This window comes from Rattus norvegicus, chromosome 1 (genome assembly GCF_036323735.1).
Source record: "Rattus norvegicus strain BN/NHsdMcwi chromosome 1, GRCr8, whole genome shotgun sequence".
NCBI lineage: Eukaryota > Metazoa > Chordata > Mammalia > Rodentia > Muridae > Rattus > Rattus norvegicus.
The window spans coordinates 252,529,733-252,551,474 of record NC_086019.1 but is presented as its reverse complement, the minus strand read 5'-3'; the positions used below and the strand labels follow the sequence as shown (position 1 = coordinate 252,551,474).

The following is a 21,742-nucleotide window of genomic DNA, read 5'->3' as shown; positions in this document are numbered from 1 at the left end:
TTCCTCTATTTCATAAATCATTTCATTTCCTTCTGTTCCCAGTTGGAATTTATTTTCAAAGATATTCATTTTTCATTCTCTAGACCTTTTTTCTTCTTCTGTCTTCTAACCCTAGAAATAAAAGGCTTTGGCAAAATGAAAGGAAAGCCGGCCAGGCCTGGTGGCACACACCTTTAAACCCAGCACTTCAAAGAGAACGGAGGCAGGAAGATCAGGAGTTCAAGGCTGGCCTTGGTTACCTAGAAAGTTAGGCTCATGAGACCTGCCTTACTTAACCCTAAAAGAAGAAATCAAACTACTGCGTCAGCCCTGGGAACAATCCCAAGCAGGCCTCATGGTTTTGTCCAGGAAATAAGGAGTCCGTGGGGGCAGGGAGGAGCTAGTGATCATAGACCATAGACCACATGAGAGGCTCCTGCAGTTTCTGAGAGGCAGTGGGGGAAACATCGGGAATATGGCTGTCCTCTCCCCACTAATGGGAGAGCTGTTTGTGACAGACATCCAGAAAGTGGCCAGGTTGCTCCTTGGCAGATTTATCTAGTTATTCCAAAGTTTAGAATTTGCTGTCTTTCAAGCGTCTCAAAAAAAAAAAAAAAAAAAAAAAAAAAAAAAAGTAAGAACTTTGGCTTTAAGCCAGACATGATGTCTCATGCCTTTAATCCCAGTGCTCAGGAGGAAGATGCAGGTCTCTGTGAGTTTGAGTCTGAGGCTAGCCTGGTCTAGAGAGCAAATTCCAGGACAGCCAGGGCTACAGAGACCCTGTCTCAAAAAAAAAAAAAAAAAGCAAAACAAAAAGCAAAACCTTGGATTTATTGCCTTTGCCCACTCTCCTGATGCTATTCTTTCTTAAAACAAAACAAAACAAATACATTCCTTCCCAAAATACACATTTAGCAATGAAATGAGGGAAGTCACTTTGAAGCTTCTGCACACTATGTGCTTGTGAGACAGTAACCCGAAACAGGCAAACCCAGGTCCCGGTTCCCATCATGGTTTCTCCATTCTATAAGCACACTTAAGGCTCAGAAGGCGACGTTAATGCCCAAGCAGCCTGTGAGGCACATAGACACGGAAATGTCTTCTATACTGGTCAGACCAAGTATCAGATAAAAATACTGTCAGATCTTCAATATGTCGTTCATTTCAAAGGCGCTCTAACGTCTCAGATCTATAGAACAAAGTCAACAACACTGCCAGCGATATCGGAGCACACCCGCCAATGGCTTGTCAAGTAAGCAAGGAAGCTGTATCGTTTTGGTTGCCTTGAAATCTGGTCCGCTGAACCTCAGAGATCTTGGGTCCTTACTCAAGGCTGTGGATCTCCACATAAGGATCTCTCTGTTACAGAGAAAACGGGCAACTGCACTTGCTGGAATGCCTCTGGCTTTGTAGCAGTCAATCCAAGTTGGTTTCAATCATGCCTCCGGTTGCCCAATCAAAAACTTGCTTCAGCAAGGGGGAAAAAAAATGCTACGTCCCAGAAACGGATCAGATTTCTGAGATAAAGGAGAAGCATGCTTCATTTGGGCTAAGCTTAGCACCGGCCTCTCAACATTTAGCTCCTCGGAGTTAAATTGTGGCTTCTGAGAAGAGGTCCCGTCCTGGGCACCAAAAAGAAATTAAAGTGAAAAAGTAGAAATTCACAGGCCAAAGCAGCATCGGAGGCCAGTTCGAGAAAGTGGAGGGATTCAGTAAGCAGCAGCAGCAGCAGCAGCAATCCGAAGGAACTGGAGTTTCTCCACTTCCGCTCCAGCCTCACGGCCCCACCTGCACCCCAATCATCGGCACCACTTGCTCGATCCACAGCAGGTCCAGTGGAGCCGAGGCTCGGGTTTGTCTGCGGTGAATTCTGTGGATGCGCAGAAGGTACAAGACGATGGCCAGAAGCACCACCAGCGTACAAGCAAAGAAGAGATAGTGGTTGTAGACAAAAGAAAGGCGGAACCAGCTGCCGTGGGCTTGCCGGACTCCTCCCTGCCGGAGGTCCCTAGGAGGGGAGGAGAGAACTGTTAGTTTCAAAGTGGACACAGGCTGTCCACTAAAGTCTCCACCCTGCTTTACCCACGTATCTCTCCACTCAAACATCCTAAGAAACCAGCCGTGCCCAGCAAATGAAGCTTAAGGACATCCGGGCCGCGGGGCTGACAGACTCCTCCAAGCACCTTCCTTTCCCTGGTCTACAGGAGGAGGAGCCCCGTGGGCTACAGAATGTGGGGACAAGATCCAAAGGCCTCTGAAACTAAAGGTTAAAAAAAAAATTGAGCAGAGAGGTGAAAAACTGTCACCTGCAACATAAATCTTCTGTTGTTGGGGCTTTGGTTTGTTTGTTTTGTTTTTGAGACAGGGTCTATGTAGCCCTAGCTGTTTTAGAACTCGGTAATGCAGACTAGGCTGGCCTCTGACTCACGGAGATTCACCTGCCCGGCCTCCAGAATGCTGGGGTTAAGAGCGTGCGTCACCACACCCAGCACTCCCTAGGTCTCGCAGACACGCGGGCGGTGGCTGTGGCCTGAGCTGTTGTAGTATAATCTGGAGAAACGGCATTATATAAACCAAAGAATGCTGGTCTGGTGTCCGGCTAGGATGGGTTCCACTCTAGCGCCATCCAGCTACTAACATCCATTTTGTTTGTTATGACCTGCAGTGTTTTTAAAAACTGTAAATCTTCAAATGGAAATTTTTCATATGACATGTAGATTTCTGACTTCTCTGGACAAACAGGAACTGGCAAATGTTGGGACAGAGAGCACCCTGTGTGACAAGAATCAGTACTTTTGGCGGTGCACGCTCTCTCTGGTCCCACACTGTGCCACACGGCCCACTTCCCATATGTCTCTCCCGCCTGCTCCCTGACAACAGAGCTTAGAGGAAAAGGCACAACTGAGTGAAAAGTTCATCTTTTTTTCTGAACCCGTTCTAGGAAAGAGGATATAAAACCTGACCCAAAGATCTCACAGGCCACAGTGGCAAGGCACGGGGCCTCCCACAGCTGAAATGGCAAAGGTGAGGAAGGGATTCCTCACCAACCCATCTCGACCTTTCTGTCTCAGCGCGCCTCACTGGAACAGTGGCTCGCCTGGAAGGGACAACAGGATTCTCTGGACAGTGGGAAGGTAGAGCAGTTCACTGGAGAGACGGATTCTGAGGCATCGACTTAACATCCCCTGGAATCAGGGTACCAGCGTGGCTGGTTGGCTTTACCTGAGTGGCAGGAATCGGGTTTTATACAGAATTGCGCCCAGCGTCCACTGCACCTCTCGGTCGTACACCAGCTGCGCTGTCTGCAGGTTTGGGTAGTCGTAGGGGAAGTGGAACCCCTCGTGAAGGACTTCATACATCCAAGCTGACTTAAAACACTGATACCTGTGTTGTGACAAGAAAGTTCAGGAAGCTTTAGAGAATATGAAGAAAATATAACCACAATACATTCCTTTGTAGGGAGCCATATGTTTCTGTCAGATGTCACTGACCAGCCTCTCTTCCTGCTTCGTCTTCTCACCTCCGGGGAGAGCCAAACTGGAGCTGGGGGCTGGGCTTTTCTCCTGTTTTGATTTCCAAGATCCCTGTCTTTAGAGAACATCCTAAAATAGCTACAATGTGTTTGTACACCATCTGTGATTTGCACTGACGGAAAACAAGACTGGCAGGTTCACTGTCATCAGGGAGCAGGTGACAAGCACACACAGAGGGTCATGCCATCAGGGAGTGGGTGACAGCACACAGAGAGTTGTGTCATCAGGGAGTAGGTGACAACACATAGAGGGTCACTGTCATCAGGGAGCAGGTGACAGGCACAGAGAGTCACTGTTCCCAGGGAGCAGGTGACAGCACACAGAGGGTCACTGTTCCTAGGGAGCAGGTGACAGCACACAGAGGGTCACTGTCATCAGGGAGGGGATGACAGTCACACAGAGGGTCACTGTTCCCAGGGAGTGGGTAACAGGCACACAGAGGGTCACTGTTCCCAGGGAGTGGGTAACAGGCACACAGAGGGTCACTGTCATCAGGGAGGGGATGACAGGCACACAGAGGGTCGCTGTACTATTTTATATGTTCCTCTGAATCTGTCCTCTCTCTTCTTCTTCCTTTTTCTTTGTGTAGCCCTGGCTGTCCTGGAACTCACTCTGTAGACCAGGCTGGCCTCAAACTCAGAGATCTGTCTGTCTCTGCCTCCTGAGTGCTGGGGTTAAAGGTGTGTGCACCACCATGTCCAGCATCTTTGAATTCTTCAAACGGAACATTTATTTATGGGAGGATTATGGATTCCTGACAAAATCTTGACAGTTGCTGAGGCTAGGTTCTTTCTACTTTTGGGCTACTTTTCTATAATAAAATGGTTAAAATCAAAAAGGTCGGGCTGGTGAGATGGCTCAGTGGTTAAGAGAACTAAGGGCTGCTCCTCCAGAGGTCCTGAGTTCAATTCCCAGCACCCACATGATGGCTCACAACCATCTATAAAGGGATCTGATGCCCTCCTCTGGCATGCAGGTGTACACACAGACAGCATTCTTACATTTAAAACATATATACATAAATATATAAAAAGGTCATTGCTGTTGGCACTGGATCACTTGAAGAGAGAGTTCTTTGTTAACTATTGATCTTCCGACACCACAATCTGAAATAATCAAATTCTCCTTCAGCCTAAAATCCAATCTGTACTGCTCAATGAGTCTCCATTATAGTCTGTCACCCATGTGTTAAGACTGCATCTAAAGTAGAAAAGAAATGGATTTACTTGAGTCGATGCTCATCTGCATGTGAAGAAAAGAGGCCATTCTTGAATCTCTGGGCTAGCACCGACCAAGTCATGCCACAGTAATCCTGGAACAAGCACAGAGACACAGCACAGCTCAAAATCACAGGTAAATTCTCCAAGTCCCCAACAGGCACATTCTAGCTCCTTGAAGGCTCCTGTCTCGCCAAGGAAAATGATCGGCACGTTGGGGCAGTGACCAGGATGCCACACCTCCTCTGTTTCCACTGCTTCCGTGTCTAGTACAAAACAGCCCAGGCTGACTCCTGAGCCAGCCTTTCAGGTGTCAGGTTAGGAGTAAGAATGGCTGAAAGCCAGGGAGCTGGTTTGGGGGTTACAGCTCTCAAAAGACTTTGGGGGTGCTGGGGCGCACCAGCTGGGTTTTAGTATTGTTATTCTTATGGTTCCTCGCCTGCCACAACACTTCCTAAGCATACGCCTTCCTCACTAGCTAGTTCACTTAATAAAAAACTGACACAGACAGCTAGGCAGACAAGGGAAGGCAGGCCTTCTGGGCTGAGAGAGGGTCTCTGGGAGAAGCAGAGGTGAGGAGATTCCTCAGCAGGACCCAAAGGAGTTCAGATATGGGGGATGGCGAGGGGGTCACAGGCCACGTGGCAGGATGTGGACTAGAACAGTCAGGCTGGTTAAGTTAGATGAGCTAGATGGGAAGTAGCCTATGTTATAAAATTATTAAGTCTGTGCCATTTTTCTTCCGCTGGGTAGGTCCCCCCCGAAAAAAATCCCACTCTGGGGGGTAAGAGTTCAGAGAAAGAAGACTTGCTGACTGGCTGCCGGGTGCTCTCCTGCGGGCTAGAGGATGAAGCACTGAGGGAAAAAAGGTCCTGTTTCATTCAACCGGTAAGAGAACAAACAAATGGCCTCACAGAGTGTGCGAGTGTGCGAGTATGTAAGTGTGCGAGTGTGAGAGATGACACAGTGTTCATAGGAAAGCAAAGCAGGAGGTGGGCAGTGAGGAGGGTGGGAACTGGGGGTCTATGGAAGGTGGGAGCATGAAGTGGACAATGAGGAGGGTGGGAACTGGGGGTCTATGGAAGGTGGGAGCAGGAGGTGGACAATGAGGAGGGTGGGAACTGGGGGTCTAGGGAGGGTGGAGGACAGCATTTGGATTGGGATTTTAAAAAGTCAGGGCAACAACCTCTTCTCCTCAGACAACTTATTAAGACACCAGCAACATGGCTAAGTAATCCCTTGAGCCCTCTGGTGTTCAAAACAACAGATTCTGGAGAATCTTTGTGACAAGAAAAAAGACTGGAGGCAAGCCAGTCAGGAAGCCTGGGACTCTGGGAAGAAAGGAAGAAGGGACCCCTGAGCCAGGGAAGGAGCATCATGAAGCAGGAGTGACACAATTTTCGGGCCTGCCTTTGGGGATGGGGTAGCAGAAAGAGCAGGGAGAAGAAGAGAAAGCATAAAAAACACAGGAGGAGAGATTCTTTCCCTCTCGGTCTCTCAGGCAGATCACAAAATCATATAAAAATCAGAGGTGACTATGCTCAATCCAGAAGGTTCCCTAAGACTCCTGGGCCCTTGTGTGGCACTGTTGGGACCAGTGAGCAGATCACTGCGGGCAGCCTTTAAAGGACATCACAGGATCCCAGCTCCCTCTACACTCTTTGCTCCCAGGCGAATGATGAAAATATTTCGGCTCAGCCATGCATTTCTACCACAATGTGCCCAAAGCAAAGGGGTCAGGTAACCCGGACTGGAACCCTCAAGCTGTGAGACGAGAGATCCTTTCCTTCCTTTTTAAGTTGAACATCGCAAGTATTTTGTTACAGTTATCTTTTTTCTAGTTGACCAACCAAACCAGGTGTGGTGACAGGCGCCTTTCATCCCAGCACTTGAGAGGCAGAGGTAAGGACGCCAGCCTTACCTATATACCTATACACCTTACCTATACAGCAAACTTCCAGGCTAGCCAGGGCAACACAGTGAGACTCTGTCTCAAAAACAATAACAAAAAATATAGTAAGAGCAACAACCAATTTGACTTACAGCCTCTAAACTAAGGCAGAGGTAGAGAGAGCTGGTCAAACTTGTAACTGTGGGGGTAATTAAAGATGCAATTGGTGTGATTGTTTAAGTCCTATTTATGTGCAAAGTGAATTTTTAGTCTTTCACTTAAATAGTTCTACCACCACTGGAGTTTACAACATCTTCTACCAATGACTCCATACCATTCTGGCCTCCTTTAAAAGTATTTTTGGGAGCGGTATGTGTGTGAGTACCCAAGAGACCAGAAAATGGTGTCAGGGTCCTGTGGATTTTTACAGGAGTTCGCTACCCAACATGGACCCTTGGAAGTGAACTCTTGTCCTCTGGAAGAGCAGGAACTGCTCAGTCACGTAGCCCCGATTCTGGCCTCTTACTAGTCCAGACTAAGAGAAGAAAAACAGGCCTGTCCACCAAGAGCACATTACAAGTCAGACACCTCCAAAGGGGAAAATATACAAAATGACACTTTTGAACCACAAATGTTTAGGGAAGTGGGAAGAAAAGCTAACTGGTCACCATTAGGATAATTTTATACCTTGCTGTAATACCTCCAGGGAAACTAAAATGTGCACATCAGAGGGCAGTTTAACAGAGATGGCCCCTTAACCTTTGAGTTTACTTTCTCCTCTATAAAATGGAGGTTCATAGGCCCTTGTAAAGCCTCGAGTGAGATCATGCAAGCAAAGCCTGCCTGGCGCAAAGGCAGTAAATCTGATGTCAGCTGCCAACATGAGTCACCTCGATTCTTAGTGAGTTACCTGAGCAGCCTTGGCAAATGTCGGTCCATGGTAGCGGCCTCCGATGCGCAGTACATCCTCTGTGCAGTAGAAAAACTCCGAGAAGCCATAGAACTCGCTGTTGTTGAAGTCGATTGGTGACTGGTAAATGCCGTTCAGTGAGGCCTGGCTGGTGTTGGAGCGGGCTAGCAGGGGGCTTAGCATCGTCCGACAAGTGGCCCAGTCTCCCTTCCCTCGGAAGTGAAGGACCTGGCTGTTCCTCTCCACCACATCCGTGAGTCCCACGGGCAGGCAGGGGTCCAGAAAGGGATTGTCAGGACTCAGGCCTGTCCTCTGGCCCAGCAATCTGGCGCGATGACAAAGACAGACAGAATGTGACACTAACGAACCTGACCTAAGAACAACAGTTCACCTCACAAAACCCTGATGTTTGATGACGACGAGAGCCCCAGCAACAGTAAGTAGAGAATTACCATGCGGCAGTAGCATCTGCATATTTAATTTAAGTAAATTAGGCTTAGGAAAAAAAGAGAATTGTATCAGTGATGGGTTTCCCTCAACCGTATCGCCAACATGTATTTCCCAGCGTTGGGTCAAACAGCTGTAAATCTGTTCTCCCCTAGGGCCTTCATTCCCACACACCTCTGAAAACTGCAAAGAGCTCCTGTTTAACACACAACTGGGGGCTGGAGAGGTGGCTCAGCGGGTAAACACTGGACGCGCAAGCGTGAGTCTGAATCCCCGGAACGCACGGAATAGCCAGATCAGGTGACACGGGACTGTGACCCAGTGTCTGTCAGGGAGATGGGAAGCAGACAGAGAAGTCCCTGAAGCTAACAGGCCAGTGAGTGGACTATCGCAACGTGGGACAGGACCTGAGTCAGGTGAAGAGACTTCCGAGTGCTTCTGAGAACGCTCCAAGAAAAACGGACAAGAGTCTTGTGACCTCAGTTTCTTTAAAATACAGCCTTGTTCTTGGACTGTGTTTTGGTTCCTCTCGGGGGCACGGACAGGAGTGTGCTCACTCGAGATTGTTCATTATTCATTACTGTTTACCAGTTTATCCAATTGAATGTTTAAGCGCGCCTTTCAGTGCCTCTGTGAGAAAACACCTTTAGGGTGGTGACAAAAGAGAGACCCTGATCTCAAACAAGGTGAAGGTGATGAGGATTCACACCCAAGGCCGTGTGTCCCAGGACACACTCGTGCCCCCACTCACACATGACATACACACACACACACAGCAAACTCACACACACACACACACACACACACACACACACACACACACACACAGAGTGGAACAGCCAATGGGGAGGGCTTCCTGAAGAGGGGACCATGGCAGTGCATGGCGGACTCTGGCTCTGAGTGAGGGCTCTGGAACAAAGCAGGCAGAGCGTCAGTTCCAGGGACTGAGTCAAGCCCCTCGGCCTCTAAGTGGGGAGGAGGGACATCACACAGTTCTATCTCTGTAGTCCGAATTTGTCTAGCAGTCATATTCTTATTACCAAAGAGATTAATATGAGGATCCGGAGAGTACTGGCAACTGCATTGGTTGTCCACTATCCATTCCTAAGAAGGCAGAGGGGAACGAGTGGGCCATGGGGGTGAGATGCCACACGGGGAGACTGAAGGAGGGCATAGAACGGAGATGTGACAGAATGCTCGGGAAAAAGCGGGTTCTTTTTAAGGACACATCGCTAACTACAACGAAACGCATGAAGAATGGAGAACCATCCAGGAGGATAGGTTTGTCTGATAGACTGGCAGCTACAGGAGCCATACTTTGACCTAAATCCTAAAGCAGGCAACTTCGAAGCTTGGCCAGAAGGCACAGCATGGGAAATGATGCAGCCCGGCCAGAGACGAGAGAGCACAGGACAGCAGAGAAGGGGAGCGCGGCGGCTCCTGAAGAACTGACGCCACTGTGAGCCTGCAGAGCCAGGCTTTGCTGGCATCACAGCAGTGCCCTGGCTCTAGTCAGCTTGCCCGGACAGAGACAAACACTGTGATGTCCGTGCAACCATCCAGAACACCTGCATCCCCCGACTCCGTGACCCTTAGAGATGGAGACTTAAACAATTAAAAAGACTCATGACGGCGTTTTCTTCAACATTCTCGACATTTAAGAGAACGGCCGGGGTTGGGGATTTAGCTCAGTGGTAGAGCACTTGCCTAGGAAGTACAAGGCCCTGGGTTCGGTCCCCAGCTCCGGAAAAAAAAGAACCAAAAAAAAAAAAAAAAAAAAAAAAGAGAACGGCCACGGAGAAGCTATTGCTATGGGACACACAAGTGCCTCTTTAGGTTAGTGTTTCTTGCTAAACCTATGGATGTAGATTTTTTTTTTTTTTTGGTAGAAAAAACTGTTGTTTATGTACCTTCTTCAATGCACGATGATTTAAAAAAAAAAGACTTTAATCAAAACAAACAAATAAGAACAATTACTTCATAGCTTTTCATTATGGCCTGAAAGTCATATGAAAAAGTCAGTGAACTTGGGGCTCGGAGATCTCGGGGCTCAGCTATTAAGGGTATCTTCCTGCTTTGGGAGAGGACCCAAGACCAGTTGCCAGGACCCACATGAGATGGCTTGCAACCAACCGTAACTCCAGATCCTGGGGACCCAGCACCCCCTTCTGATGTCTGCAGGCACTTAGACATTTTCAAACACACAATCTTTTTTAAAGAAATCAGTGATCGTGGCAGTTCTGGATGGAAAAATGGTTATTCAAAACTTGCGACACTGTTTTAAGGCAATCTTAACTTTACATAGGCTCACAGGAGAGGTCTTAACCGCTTTTCCTAGCCTCACATATCCTGTGATGTCAGGTGTGGCTGTGGTATACAGCAACACATGGACATTTTTGCCAGCCTTCCTACTAGAGAGCAGAATGTACCCTTGCAGAGCAGGGCCTGACAGGGCCCCTAGAGATGCTGGTGGAAAGGAGGAGGCAGACGTAGCCATCATAGCTGGATGTTACTGTTTCTTCCTAACGTCTGCACTTGGTAACATTGTACTCTAGAAACCTGGGTTCCCTGTTAAATGTACCTGTTTTTGTTAAGCGTTTCATTCAGCACCAGATCTTCATAGCGCTGCCGGGCAAAGTTGCCCCCAAAACCCAGAAAGGTAGTGACATAAACCCTGTACACATGCTCCGTGTGCTGCACATCACAGCCCAGGTTGAACTCAGCCAGCAGGATCTTGGCAGCTTCTTCCTGTAACAAAACATCAAGAGAAAAAAAAGAAGAGGAAAAAGAAGAGTTTCAGCTCCTTTTTCAGAAAGCAGTGGCACCGTGAATACAGCAGACAATGTCTCTATGACTACTCTTTAAAACAGCCTCTCATCCTCCTGACCCGGCCCAGTAATGTACTCCTATAATCCCAGCACTAAAGCAGCTGAGGCAGGAGGATCACAGATTTGATTTAGGTGGCAAGGCCCTGTGTGTGTCTGTGAGGTCATTTCCCAAGAGGTTTAACTGAGGAGAGAGGACCCCTGCTGAATGTGGGCAGTGTGATTCCATGGGCTGTGGCTTTGCATTGAATGAAGGAGAAAGGAAGCTGAGACCAAATTCTTCTCTGCCTCACCGTGAGGGTCTGTGTCTGTGTCCCCTCAAATGTAAGCCATAGCAACCCTTCCTCTTAAGTTCTTTTCTCTCTGTGTATGTTTTAACAGCAACCAGAGAAGCAGCTGGCAGGGAAGCTGGGTTTATTTACAGCTAACGCCATTGTCTGGTATGGACTTCTGTATTCTCCAATTCTCTACAATGGAAATGTACTATTTTCATAATTAGAAAAAAAATCCTTTAACTGAAAAGAAAAGATCATCACAGGATCTATTTTATGATCTTCAAACTATTCAAGACGCTTTAATATTTCCTGAGATAGCCTTGGGCAGCGGGAAAGTTCAGTTTTATCTTCAAAAGAAGGGTGTGTGTGGCAGTATTGTTATTTGGGTGTGTTATGGTTTGCCCATGCTCAGCCCAGGGAGTGGCACTATTAGAAGGTGTGGCCCTGTTGGAGTAGGTGTGTCACTGTGGGTGTGGGCTTTAAGACCCTCATCCTGGCTGCCTGGAAGGCAGTATTCTGCTAGCAGCCTTCAGATGAAGGTGTAGAGCTCTCAGCTCCTCCTGCACCATGCCTGCCTGGATGCTGCCATGTTGCCGCCTTGATGATAATGGACTGAACCTCTGAACCTGTAAGCCAGCCCCGATTGAATGTTGTCCTTATGAAAGTTGCCTTGGCCATGGTGTCTGTTCACAGCAGTAAACCTAAGGCAGGGTGTATTTCTACTAATTCGTTCTTTTGTTTCACATAGGGTCTCACTGTGTAACCATTGGCTGGCTTGATACTCACTCTGTAGACCAGGCTGGCCTCAAACTCACAGAGATCCACCTGTCTCTGCCTCCCAAGTGCTGGAGGCGTGCGCCACCATGCCTGGCCACGATTTTGGTTTTCAGGATTAAATGCAGAGGTTGAATTACGTCCCCGAGCTCGTGGTCCCATGCCATAGCGAAACCCCTCTTTTGTTCTAATTATTCCTGTTCTTCCTCATAGCCAATCCCATACCTACTGCCTGCCATGAGCGAACTTCCCAACGTACTCTGTGTGTAATTCTCTTAATGTGTAATTATTACAAAGTCGCAATAGCTGTTTGACTCGTAGTGTTCTTAATTTGTGGACACATCGCTGCACCCAGCAACTTTACTTCTAGATGTAGACCCAAGAGACCTAAAAACATATGTCTACACAAAAGTATTTCCCTGAATATTCACAGCTACTATCTGTAACAGCCTAACGTGTCCCCTTCCACCCACTTCCATCCCCATTGCTGACTTCGGTCCTGCCACTTCTCATTCAAGGCTGTCTGGTCTACATTGCTTTTTCCTACTCGCAAAAATTACTTTGTAGAAAAACAAAACAGCACACAGTCAATGTAGCCACAAAACTCACAGCTGGGAAAGGCCACCCGAGTTTGTCAGACTATGGAACTGTGGTTCGTGTGACTGCCACACACGAAACTTGGGATCAAGTGACAGAAAGAAAAACCAATCCCCCTACAACAACACTCAAGACTCCTCAGAGTCCAATTCTACCCTCTCTCCTCAGAGTCACCCCTGAAGATCCTACACTGGGTCAGGCTACTGAGCACACCTTAGCCATTCCAAACTGATGCTTTCTCTGTGCCCCGGTACACGCTGGGACAGCAGGAGACGGCTTTTGCTAGACTTTAACCCTGAGCCTAGGCCCAGGTAAACAGAGCACCCTCCATGAAGTCAGCATGGCTCCTTCTGAGGCCTTCACAAATGGGGCTAACCCTGCTGGTCCCTATCTCCTCCCAGTCATTATAACTAGAGGGTTTCAACCAGGGGCCATGCTAAGCAGTACACCCAGCTACACACAATCATTCAGCCCCAAATATTAACAGCACCGAGGGTGACAAACCACCACTCAGATAAACCCACAGGGACTGCTGTGGTCTGCCTGACACTGACTGGCTGACTCCATAGACTTCTAGAGGCCATGTAGCTAGCATGTCCTATGTCTCCTGCGTATACACACTTAAAAGGGATGTTTCCCTTTTCTCTCTACGGTGAACCTTCTCCCTAAAAATACCTCTTGGCTGGAGATGCAATTAATTGGAACAGCACTCTCCTAGCATATGCAGGACCCTGGGATGAATCCACAGTGCCACAAAACAAACAAACAAACAGACAAACAGAAGTTAGCAGTAAAATATATTCTTTAAGAGGCCAGGGACTCCGTCAGTAAAGTACTTATCACACACAGAATTAGGGCTTGAGTTTGAATCCCAGTTCTTACATGAAAACCTAGTTGTGTAATGTTAACCTTAGGTCTCCACGATCACTCTTACCTACATAAGCACTCACACCACAGACACACAAAGTTGGGTGTGCTGGTACATGCCTACAATCCCCGTGTTGGGGAAGAGAGGACAGAAGGTCTCCTGGGACTTGCTGACTAGCCAGTCTAGCATACAAGTTCCGAGTTCAGTGAGAAAGTTGTCTCAAAGAGTAAGGTGGCACACAATCTTGACACCTGATCTGTCCTCAAGCTTCCACCACCACATGTACCCAAATGTGTGCACACCCACACACATGAGCACAGAAGGCGAAGATTATTAGAGCTGAGAGAAAGGAACAGGAGGGAAAGGGTCTCTATGAATGGTACCCAGGACTGACCTGTAATGTTCATTCTTCAGACCAACCCAAAAGATACACAGTATTAATTGTAACTGCTAAGATGTATCAAGCACTTATCACAAGCTGGGCCACTTGCCAAGTGCTTTGCACCCTGATGCCCTTACAACTTTACAAGATAAATTATCATGCCTTTGGGACATTGAGGCTCAGGGAGGTAACCTACTCAATATAATGCAAACGAGTGCCAGGGTGGTGGCAGACACAGGCCTTTAATGAGGCAAATTTCTGTGAGTTCAAGGCCAGCCAGGGTCATATATCGAGAGACAACCCCCCAACAGTGATCTTCCTTCACCAGTACTGGCATTCCCAACTGAACTTCCATACAAGGCAAAATACCTGTTTGGGAGGAAGGACGGAGGCTGAGGTAGGAACTTCGTAGGCAATTTGGAGTGAGGCTCCTCCCATGTCCAGGATTCCCACTGTCCTCCTGCGGCCTGATGCTGAGTCCACAGAAGTGTCTGCATCTGACTCTGAAATTGGTATATCATTGATATAGCAACAGGATTCAAATAACCAAAACCAAAAACGAAAGGAAAGACAACATTCTGCCAGCCCCTCACCATAGGGAGAGAGAAAGAGAGAGAGAGAGAGAGAGAGAGAGAGAGAGAGAGAGAGAGAGGGGCAGACACACAGATAGAGAGAGGAAAACTGCCAGGCCAGTCGGATGGCCTATCCCGTAAAAGCTCTGGTTTTTTATTTGAAGGCAACTAAAATAAATTAATCTAACTATTAAATGTACAGTATATGGCGAATAATTCTTGCAAATGACTTAAATATAGCATTTCAATTCTGTATCTCAGGGATATTTGAGAACCAACTCTGGCAAGTTGGCTGTCCTCTGCATGGGCGCCATGTGTGCACACCCCCGTTCTCATACGCATACAATAAACAATATTTAAACAGCAGCAGCAGCAGCAGCAACGGGGGGTTAAAAAGTGAGTTCTGCAGAAGGAGAGCAGACAGGGGAAATAGTAAACTATTCCAAGTGTTGAGACCGGGTGATGAGTCCGTCCACATTCATCTTACTGCTTCTTCTGCTTTTACAGTCGTTTGAAGCTTTCCATGAAAGAAGACAAAGGAGAAAACGTCACAGCAAGCGCTTACACGCTACTGACGGTCTGAAGCGCTTACACACTAGAGACGGTCTGAAGTGCTTACACACTACTGACAGTCTGAAGCGCTTACACACTAGAGACGGTCTGAAGTGCTTACACACTAGAGACGGTCTGAAGTGCTTACACATTAGTGATGGTCTGAAGCGCTTACACACTAAAGACAGTTTCAAGTGCTTACACGCTACTGTCGGTTTGCAGAGAAGCCCCAGCCCCTGAAGAACACCGCAAGGCAGAACTCACTTACCATCTTCATGGTCAAATCTTCCCAGAACAAAGTTGATTCCAATCCATGCATAAACTCCTAAGGAAGAAATGGAGAAGGCTTCTCTATAATTTGCTGCTGCTGGACCAAACTTACACCCCCTCCCTGAGGCTGCCCTTTTCCTCCTTTTCCTGGGAAAATAAGAAGAACTATAATATTCTACTCCACATTCTCCGTGCACGGACCGTAAATCTTGTTTTCTCTCTCTTCCCTTCCTCTCTCTCCATTTGCCACACTGTACCCACCCCCATCCCAAATGCTGCTGGGGCCCATGCATGCTAGCTACCTACATGCCCAACCACCGACAAGTTCATCATCTTTTATCGTGTGATTTTCCCCTTTCTACAGCTATTTGTAACTTCTAATAATTCTACAAAGAATAGGACTGATTGGAAAAAAAAAAAAAAAACCTCTCCCCAAAAATGTTTAAAACTGCTTTAAAGGCCAGGCTTGGCGACACATGCCTTTAACCCCGGCACTCAGGAGGCAGAGGCAGGTGGATTACTATGAATTTGAGGCCAGCCAGGGTCTACACAGCTTGTTTCAGGCCAACCTGCGCTATATAGTGAGAGCTGGCTAAGAGAGCGATGGGAGGGGCCTAGGGTAGAGCTCAGTGGGAGTGCGCCTGGTTAGTGTGGACAGGGCTGGGTTTGATCTTGGCACCAGGGGGAGCATGGGGGAGAAGGGTGGCTTCTGGGAAAGGTGGAGGAGAACCCCAACCCGGTGTTCCCACAAAATGCAAACGCAGCCTCTAGGTGGAACACACACAGCAGTTTTGTAAGACGCTCCCAGGCTAGGCTGAGTCTCATTTGTTTTTTCTTACATATTGCTTGGCTTTCAACTCAAAAGCAGTTTGAGATAAAGTATGAACCAGGTGTGGCTGTCGCCTTCCTTTGTCACTCTCTATCTTACTTTTTTGAGACATGGCCACTCACTTACTCACTCAGCAATACTGATCGGCCACCAAGCCCCACATAGCTCATGCCTGCCTCCCCAGGGCCATGCTCATGGTTGGTTTTTGTGACAGTTAGGGACCCAAACTCAGCTTCTTGTGCGTACGCCACAGAAACTCTGCTGGACATCTTCCCAGTCCGTTTCATTCTGTTGGCAGTCTCTGTAGCCCAGGCTGGCCTGCAATTCGCCTTGCCCTGTACCTTCAAACTCGGGACAATCCTCCTGCCTCAGGATTGTCCCGATTAAAGGCATGAGCCACCACACTGGGCCTGGCTGGCTTCTGTTTCATTCTGTCCCTTTCTACCCAGGCGCTCCTGCCACAGACAAGATACAGATGAGCGGGCACTTGACATGCTAACAGAAAGGAATTCTCTTTGGCCAGAGGAGCTGTTCTGGATGCAGAAGAAATCACAGTACCGGCCTGGCAGGGCAGACAAACTGAAGACCTACTGTTCTAAGCAGAGGAGCAAGAACAGAAGCTCCAAGGAACCAGAAAGCATCAGGAAAGCCACGAGAGCACAGGGTACGGCTGCGAAAGAATGTCTCACCTCCAAGGCACACATGCGTGTAGTATATAAACTATATATTCAGAACTGAATTGTGGGACAGTTCACCGCCCAGCCCCAGACTGGCCAGGGGCTGATGTACACGGGACAAATGTAAACTGCAATGTCAAAGCTTTGATTGAAAAACTAACCACTGAGAGCCAGTGAACGGCTCATCTGATAACGGTGCTTAAAAGACTCGTACTGCATAGAGACTGCCGTGCAGAGCTGAAGAAAACACTGGTTCAGGGCGGGTGAGCTGGCTCTGTGGGGAAAGATCCTCGCAGCCAACTCCGATGGGCTGAGCAAAATTCCTGGGCCCCGTGTTGTCAAAGCAGAGCAATGACCTTCACGCACAAGCCGTGGAGCACAGGCACAAGAAATAAGAATAGGATAAAACGTTTAAAAAACAGTAAGGGCTGGAGAGATGATGGGCTCGTGAGTAAGAGAATGCTGGCTGCTCTTTCAGAGGACCTGGGCTCCATTCCCAGCACCTAGGTAGCAACTCGAAACTGTAACTCCAGTTCCAAGGGACCTGACACCTTCACACACTACACACCCATGCAGGTAAACACCAATGTACATAAAAGAAGAATAAATAAATCATTTAAAATGTTTTGTAAAATTAAAACCCCGAAGAATAGTAAACATTAAAAGCAGATATTGGCAAAGAAATAGAACATTAAGAAGGAATTACAAACTTCAGGATTTCATTTTTTAAAAACAAAATTCTTCCCTTTGGTGGACTGCAACTAGAAGACATAAAAATGCCTACTTTAAAACTGATCATCTTTGGGGTTGGGGATTTAGCTCAGTGGTAGAGCACTTGCCTAGCAAGCGCAAGGCCCTGGGTTCCGTCCCCAGCTCCGAAAAAAATAAAAAAATAAAAACTGATCATCTTTGATCGTGTGTGTGTGTGTGTGTGTGTGTGTGTGTGCGTGTGTGTGTGTGTGCGTGTGTGTGCGTGTGTGTGTGTGCGTGTGTGTGTGTGTGCGCACGCGCGCGTGCCTGCCTGCCTGCCTGCCTGTGTACATAGACCAGACATCAACAGTGAATCTTCCTCAGTCACCCTCCACCTTGTTTGGAAGACAGGCTCCCTCACCAATTCAGCTGGCTCCGGGCTACTCTAAGCTTCAGGCATTCCCCTGTCTCTGCCTCCCCAGCTCTGGGATTACAGGTGTCGTCACCACACCTGGCTTTTTATGTGAGTGCTGAGGGATCTAACTCAAGTCCTCACTCTTGGTTGGCAAGTCCTTTACCATCTTCCCAGCCCCAAGGTCGCCTTCTTTCAAGAAATGGGACTAACTGGGCACAGTGGTGCATGCCTGTAATCTCAGAGAAGTATCAGGGGCAGGAGGACTGCTCTAAGCTTTAAGCCAGCCAGCAAGTTCTTGACCAACAAGGGCTACATAGCGATACCCTGTCTGGAAGACAGAAAAGGAATGGTAACAAATTATCACTTTGGGCACGTCTTGGCCACATGAGAATAACAATGCAGTATTAAGGGAAGTAACAGAACTCCGCAGTAATTGTAACTGTGGAGGAAAACCTAAAACGGAAATAACTCAGCCTAATCATTCCTTGAGTTACGGTCTCCCCGCACCTTAATGCAATAACTTGTTTCACATTTAAATTTAAATCTATGCATAACTCCTAGGGCTGTATGTTTCCAAAAGTGCAATTAGCTCATCAAAGATCCATTCGGAATCATCATTCAATACTAAGCATGGTACTCTGTGCTGTCAAAACCGGATATGTGTGATCTCTAGAAGCAGCCATGTGAAATAGATTACACGTGCAGAATCTGCAAAAGGACCGTGCAGCTGAATCAAAACAATCCTTGACAGGAAAATGGAAATCTGATGCACAGAGAAATCCCAGACACCTGCTGAGGAAGCTGACGCCCGAGTTCTTGGGAGAGGCCCCCGCCCCGCCCCATTCTGCCCCGCCCCGCCCTGCCCCCGCCCAGCTCCGCCCTGCCCAGCTCTGCCTCTGCCAGGCTCAGTACCTTCCTGCTTCCCAGAGATCACTTCGGCTTGAGACTGTGAAAAGAGGAAGTCAAACTCCAACGGCAAATCTTTCACTAAATCCGCCAAGATAGCCACCTGCTGCCTGCAGAAGAGAACAAAAAATCCCAAAGTTAATTATTAACCATCTTTTTACCTGGCACCAAGGCGGCCCCTTAGGCTGGGATAGAAGGAGTGCTTGAGCCCAGGGGCCAAGGGCTACGCTAGGGAACACAGTGAATCCCCATCTCTTAAAAACCTCTTCTCACAAGCTGCCTTCCATTTACAGTCTTGTTAAGATGCCACCCCAGCTACCCCGTGCCCTTGTCTAGCTCTGCTCTCTTTTGGTTCCTATTTTGACTTAGAGGTTCAAACTGCAAGGAAAGAACAGGCTCCTACTCAAAAAACCCCTTTAAACAATGGTGTAGGTCAGTGTTAAGTGAGGAGCACATGGCTTCGTGCCTCTGGAAGAGAGTGAGTCAGGAAATCACAGCACAGAGTCACAGTTCATAAAATACAACGATATTTTCCCTAGCCACTATGAGAGGAAGAAGTCAGTTACACAATACAAACTCACCCTCGGAGCTTGCACAATACAGACAATGCCCCACGTGACTACATAAACTATACTGTGAGTGCCACAAGCTTTTACATAATCTTTTATATAAGCTAACAATTAACTTTTTAATCTCCTTTTCCATGTTTCAAGGGTTGACTTTTTCTGTATAAAAATCTTATCATTTGAAAAACCCAGATGAGGTTCAAACCCAAAGTTCATAAGAATTTCCATTTCAAGGGTGTGACGGTTGAAACTTAGTATCTACTCGGGTATTTTTCTTCGGAGGTTTTAAGTGTTTTCCTGGGATTATTAGACAAAGTAAAAATAAATAAATAAATAAATAAATAAATAAATAAATAAAGCAAAGGTAACAATACAAATCCAAGAAAAATGTTAGTTTAAAATGAGACCAGTTGGCATCTCAGATTTGTACTGCACATGTGTGCACATGTGTTCATGTGCATGTGTGTGTGAGTATGTGTGTGTGCATGTGTGTGAGAGTGTGTGTGTGTGTGTGTGTGTGTGTGTGTGTGTTCATGTTTACATGCGGTGGCCAGGAGTCAGCACTGGTGTCTTCCGCAACTAATCTCTTCCTTTCTAAAATCAATAGATTTACTCATTTTATGCATATTTTGCCTACACATATGTATGTGTACTACATGCAAGCTTGGTGCCTGCTGAGGTTAGAAGAGAGCATCAAATGCTCTGGAACTGGAGTTTCGGATGACTCTATCATGTAGGTGCTGGGAACAGAACCTGGGTCCTCTTTGAGAAGTGCTCTTGACTAACGAACCATCTCTCTAGCCCCAAGACACTACACTTTAAAAAAATGTAATCCACATAATAAAAAAAATAACTATAATATTATTTATTATAATAACCAGGGGAAAATAAAATGATAGCAGGGGAATTAGTTAATTCATGAAGCATTTATGTAATGCAATTAATACCATGCTGATGTTAAGAGGAAAGATGTAATTTTACATCTACGAGCTAGCAGGAGAAGATTTTCGATATGGCTGCTGTTCTTGCAGAAGAGCTGAGTTTGGTTCCCAGCATCCACATCCAGTGTCACAACCGCTTGTGACTCTGACTTCTGGTCTCCCAGGCACTTGCATTTGTGTGCCCATACCCACGTAGACACATATAATTAAAGATAAAAAAGTTTTCAAAGAAAATTTTAAAAAACCCTCCTCGTGTTCTGCACAGGAACACCAGCTTTATTGTCAACGTTGTTTCTTCACTTAAGCTTAGAGGCAAAGCTTCAGGAGCCCTGGGTTACAGAGGAGACTCACTAGGCTGTGTTCTCTCCTTCCGAGCACTTTCATATTGACATGTCCCACAGTTTAAAAAGCCTCACCAACATGACCTCCAAGACATGAACGGGGCAGGGACAATCCTAATGAGTGTGCCAAAGCGGACACGGAAGAGCACACAGGCCTCAGTCCTACACGAAGGGGTACAGGCGATGAGGGGGACGGGCAGCAGGAAAGGTGGTCCTTCCCCAGGGAAGAGAACGCCAGTTGTCTGTCCAACGCCAAATGGTCAGCCCAAACAATACTATACACACCGAGAGAGTGATGTTTAGGACTATATATGCATATAAATATAAACAGATAATAACAGAAAAGGAGAAAAGGGGACATGAATTTGAAGGAGAATAAGGAGAGATATATGGGTTTGGAGAAAAGAAAGGGAAGGGAGAAATGTTGTAATATAATCTCAAAAAAAATTTTTAATTTAAATTAAATATGATACTGTAAATGCCCTTACGCAATCGTTAAGGGTATTTCCACTATAAAGGGGAGGTAGAGAACTTCTGTCACTTGTTGGCAAAGTGCAAACGAATTCAAACGCAGCCCCAATGATTCATGAGCGTTACTCACAGCAGGGCCTTAATCATGCAAAGCAGGTTCTTACCGTCACAGGCAGATGTGCATCAGCAACTATCTTGCCTTAGAGGCAGCCATGATTTCATCAAGCCCAGAACGGACGTGTGCATGCCAGAAAGGCGGTCAGAAAAGAAATAAATAGAAGGACCATGCTTGAGAAATGCTCGACACGGTAAAGACATGGTAAAGAGCTTCTGCAACTCAGTTACCACAGAAGAACACAGTGGACCTACACAGGGAGTTTTCTTCCCATGGGAATGTGCGTGACAGAGGCAGTGCTGGGCAGTGCCGGGAGATGTCTTGTCTACTTTACCCCACACACACAAATGGTGGCCAAATCACCAACCAGGTTCCTATGCCCAGCCCTCCTGGGTGGCTCTGCCAGTTTGCCCTTTAGCCTGGTTTCCTCCCCGCAGCCTGGGCGGTGAAGCCACCAGCAACCACTGACTGTGATCCAGCGACCTCACCCACTGCCACCTATCCTCTTCCCAGGGTTTCAAAAAGTCTTAACAAATGTGTAGATTACTTCAAAAAAGCAAAAATTGCGGAGCTGGCAAGTGGGCTCCATGATTAAGAAAGAGTACTTGTTGCTCTTGCGGAGGACCTGAGTTCAGTTCCCAGCATTTACACGGTAGCTCACAACCATCGGAAACTCCAGTCCCAGAGGATCTGACGCCC

The 21,742-nt window shown here is 47.2% G+C and overlaps 1 protein-coding gene across 1 annotated transcript in view; it reads right to left on the bottom strand.

The window, feature by feature from the left end:
* Window positions 1–1,205: 1,205 nt before the first annotated feature.
* The window catches only part of Entpd7 (ectonucleoside triphosphate diphosphohydrolase 7), a 41,676-nt gene continuing 21,139 nt past the window's right edge, over window positions 1,206–21,742 (bottom strand). Inside the window, exons 6-12 of the mRNA NM_001107595.1 lie at window positions 15,091–15,147; window positions 14,000–14,067; window positions 10,559–10,725; window positions 7,531–7,855; window positions 4,739–4,824; window positions 3,202–3,363; window positions 1,206–1,987 (exon numbers count right to left, since the gene is read on the bottom strand). Of these exons, the coding sequence (NP_001101065.1) occupies window positions 1,756–1,987; window positions 3,202–3,363; window positions 4,739–4,824; window positions 7,531–7,855; window positions 10,559–10,725; window positions 14,000–14,053 (1,026 nt within the window). The 5' untranslated portion in view covers window positions 14,054–14,067; window positions 15,091–15,147 and the 3' untranslated portion in view covers window positions 1,206–1,755. The remainder of the gene's footprint in view (window positions 1,988–3,201; window positions 3,364–4,738; window positions 4,825–7,530; window positions 7,856–10,558; window positions 10,726–13,999; window positions 14,068–15,090; window positions 15,148–21,742) is intronic.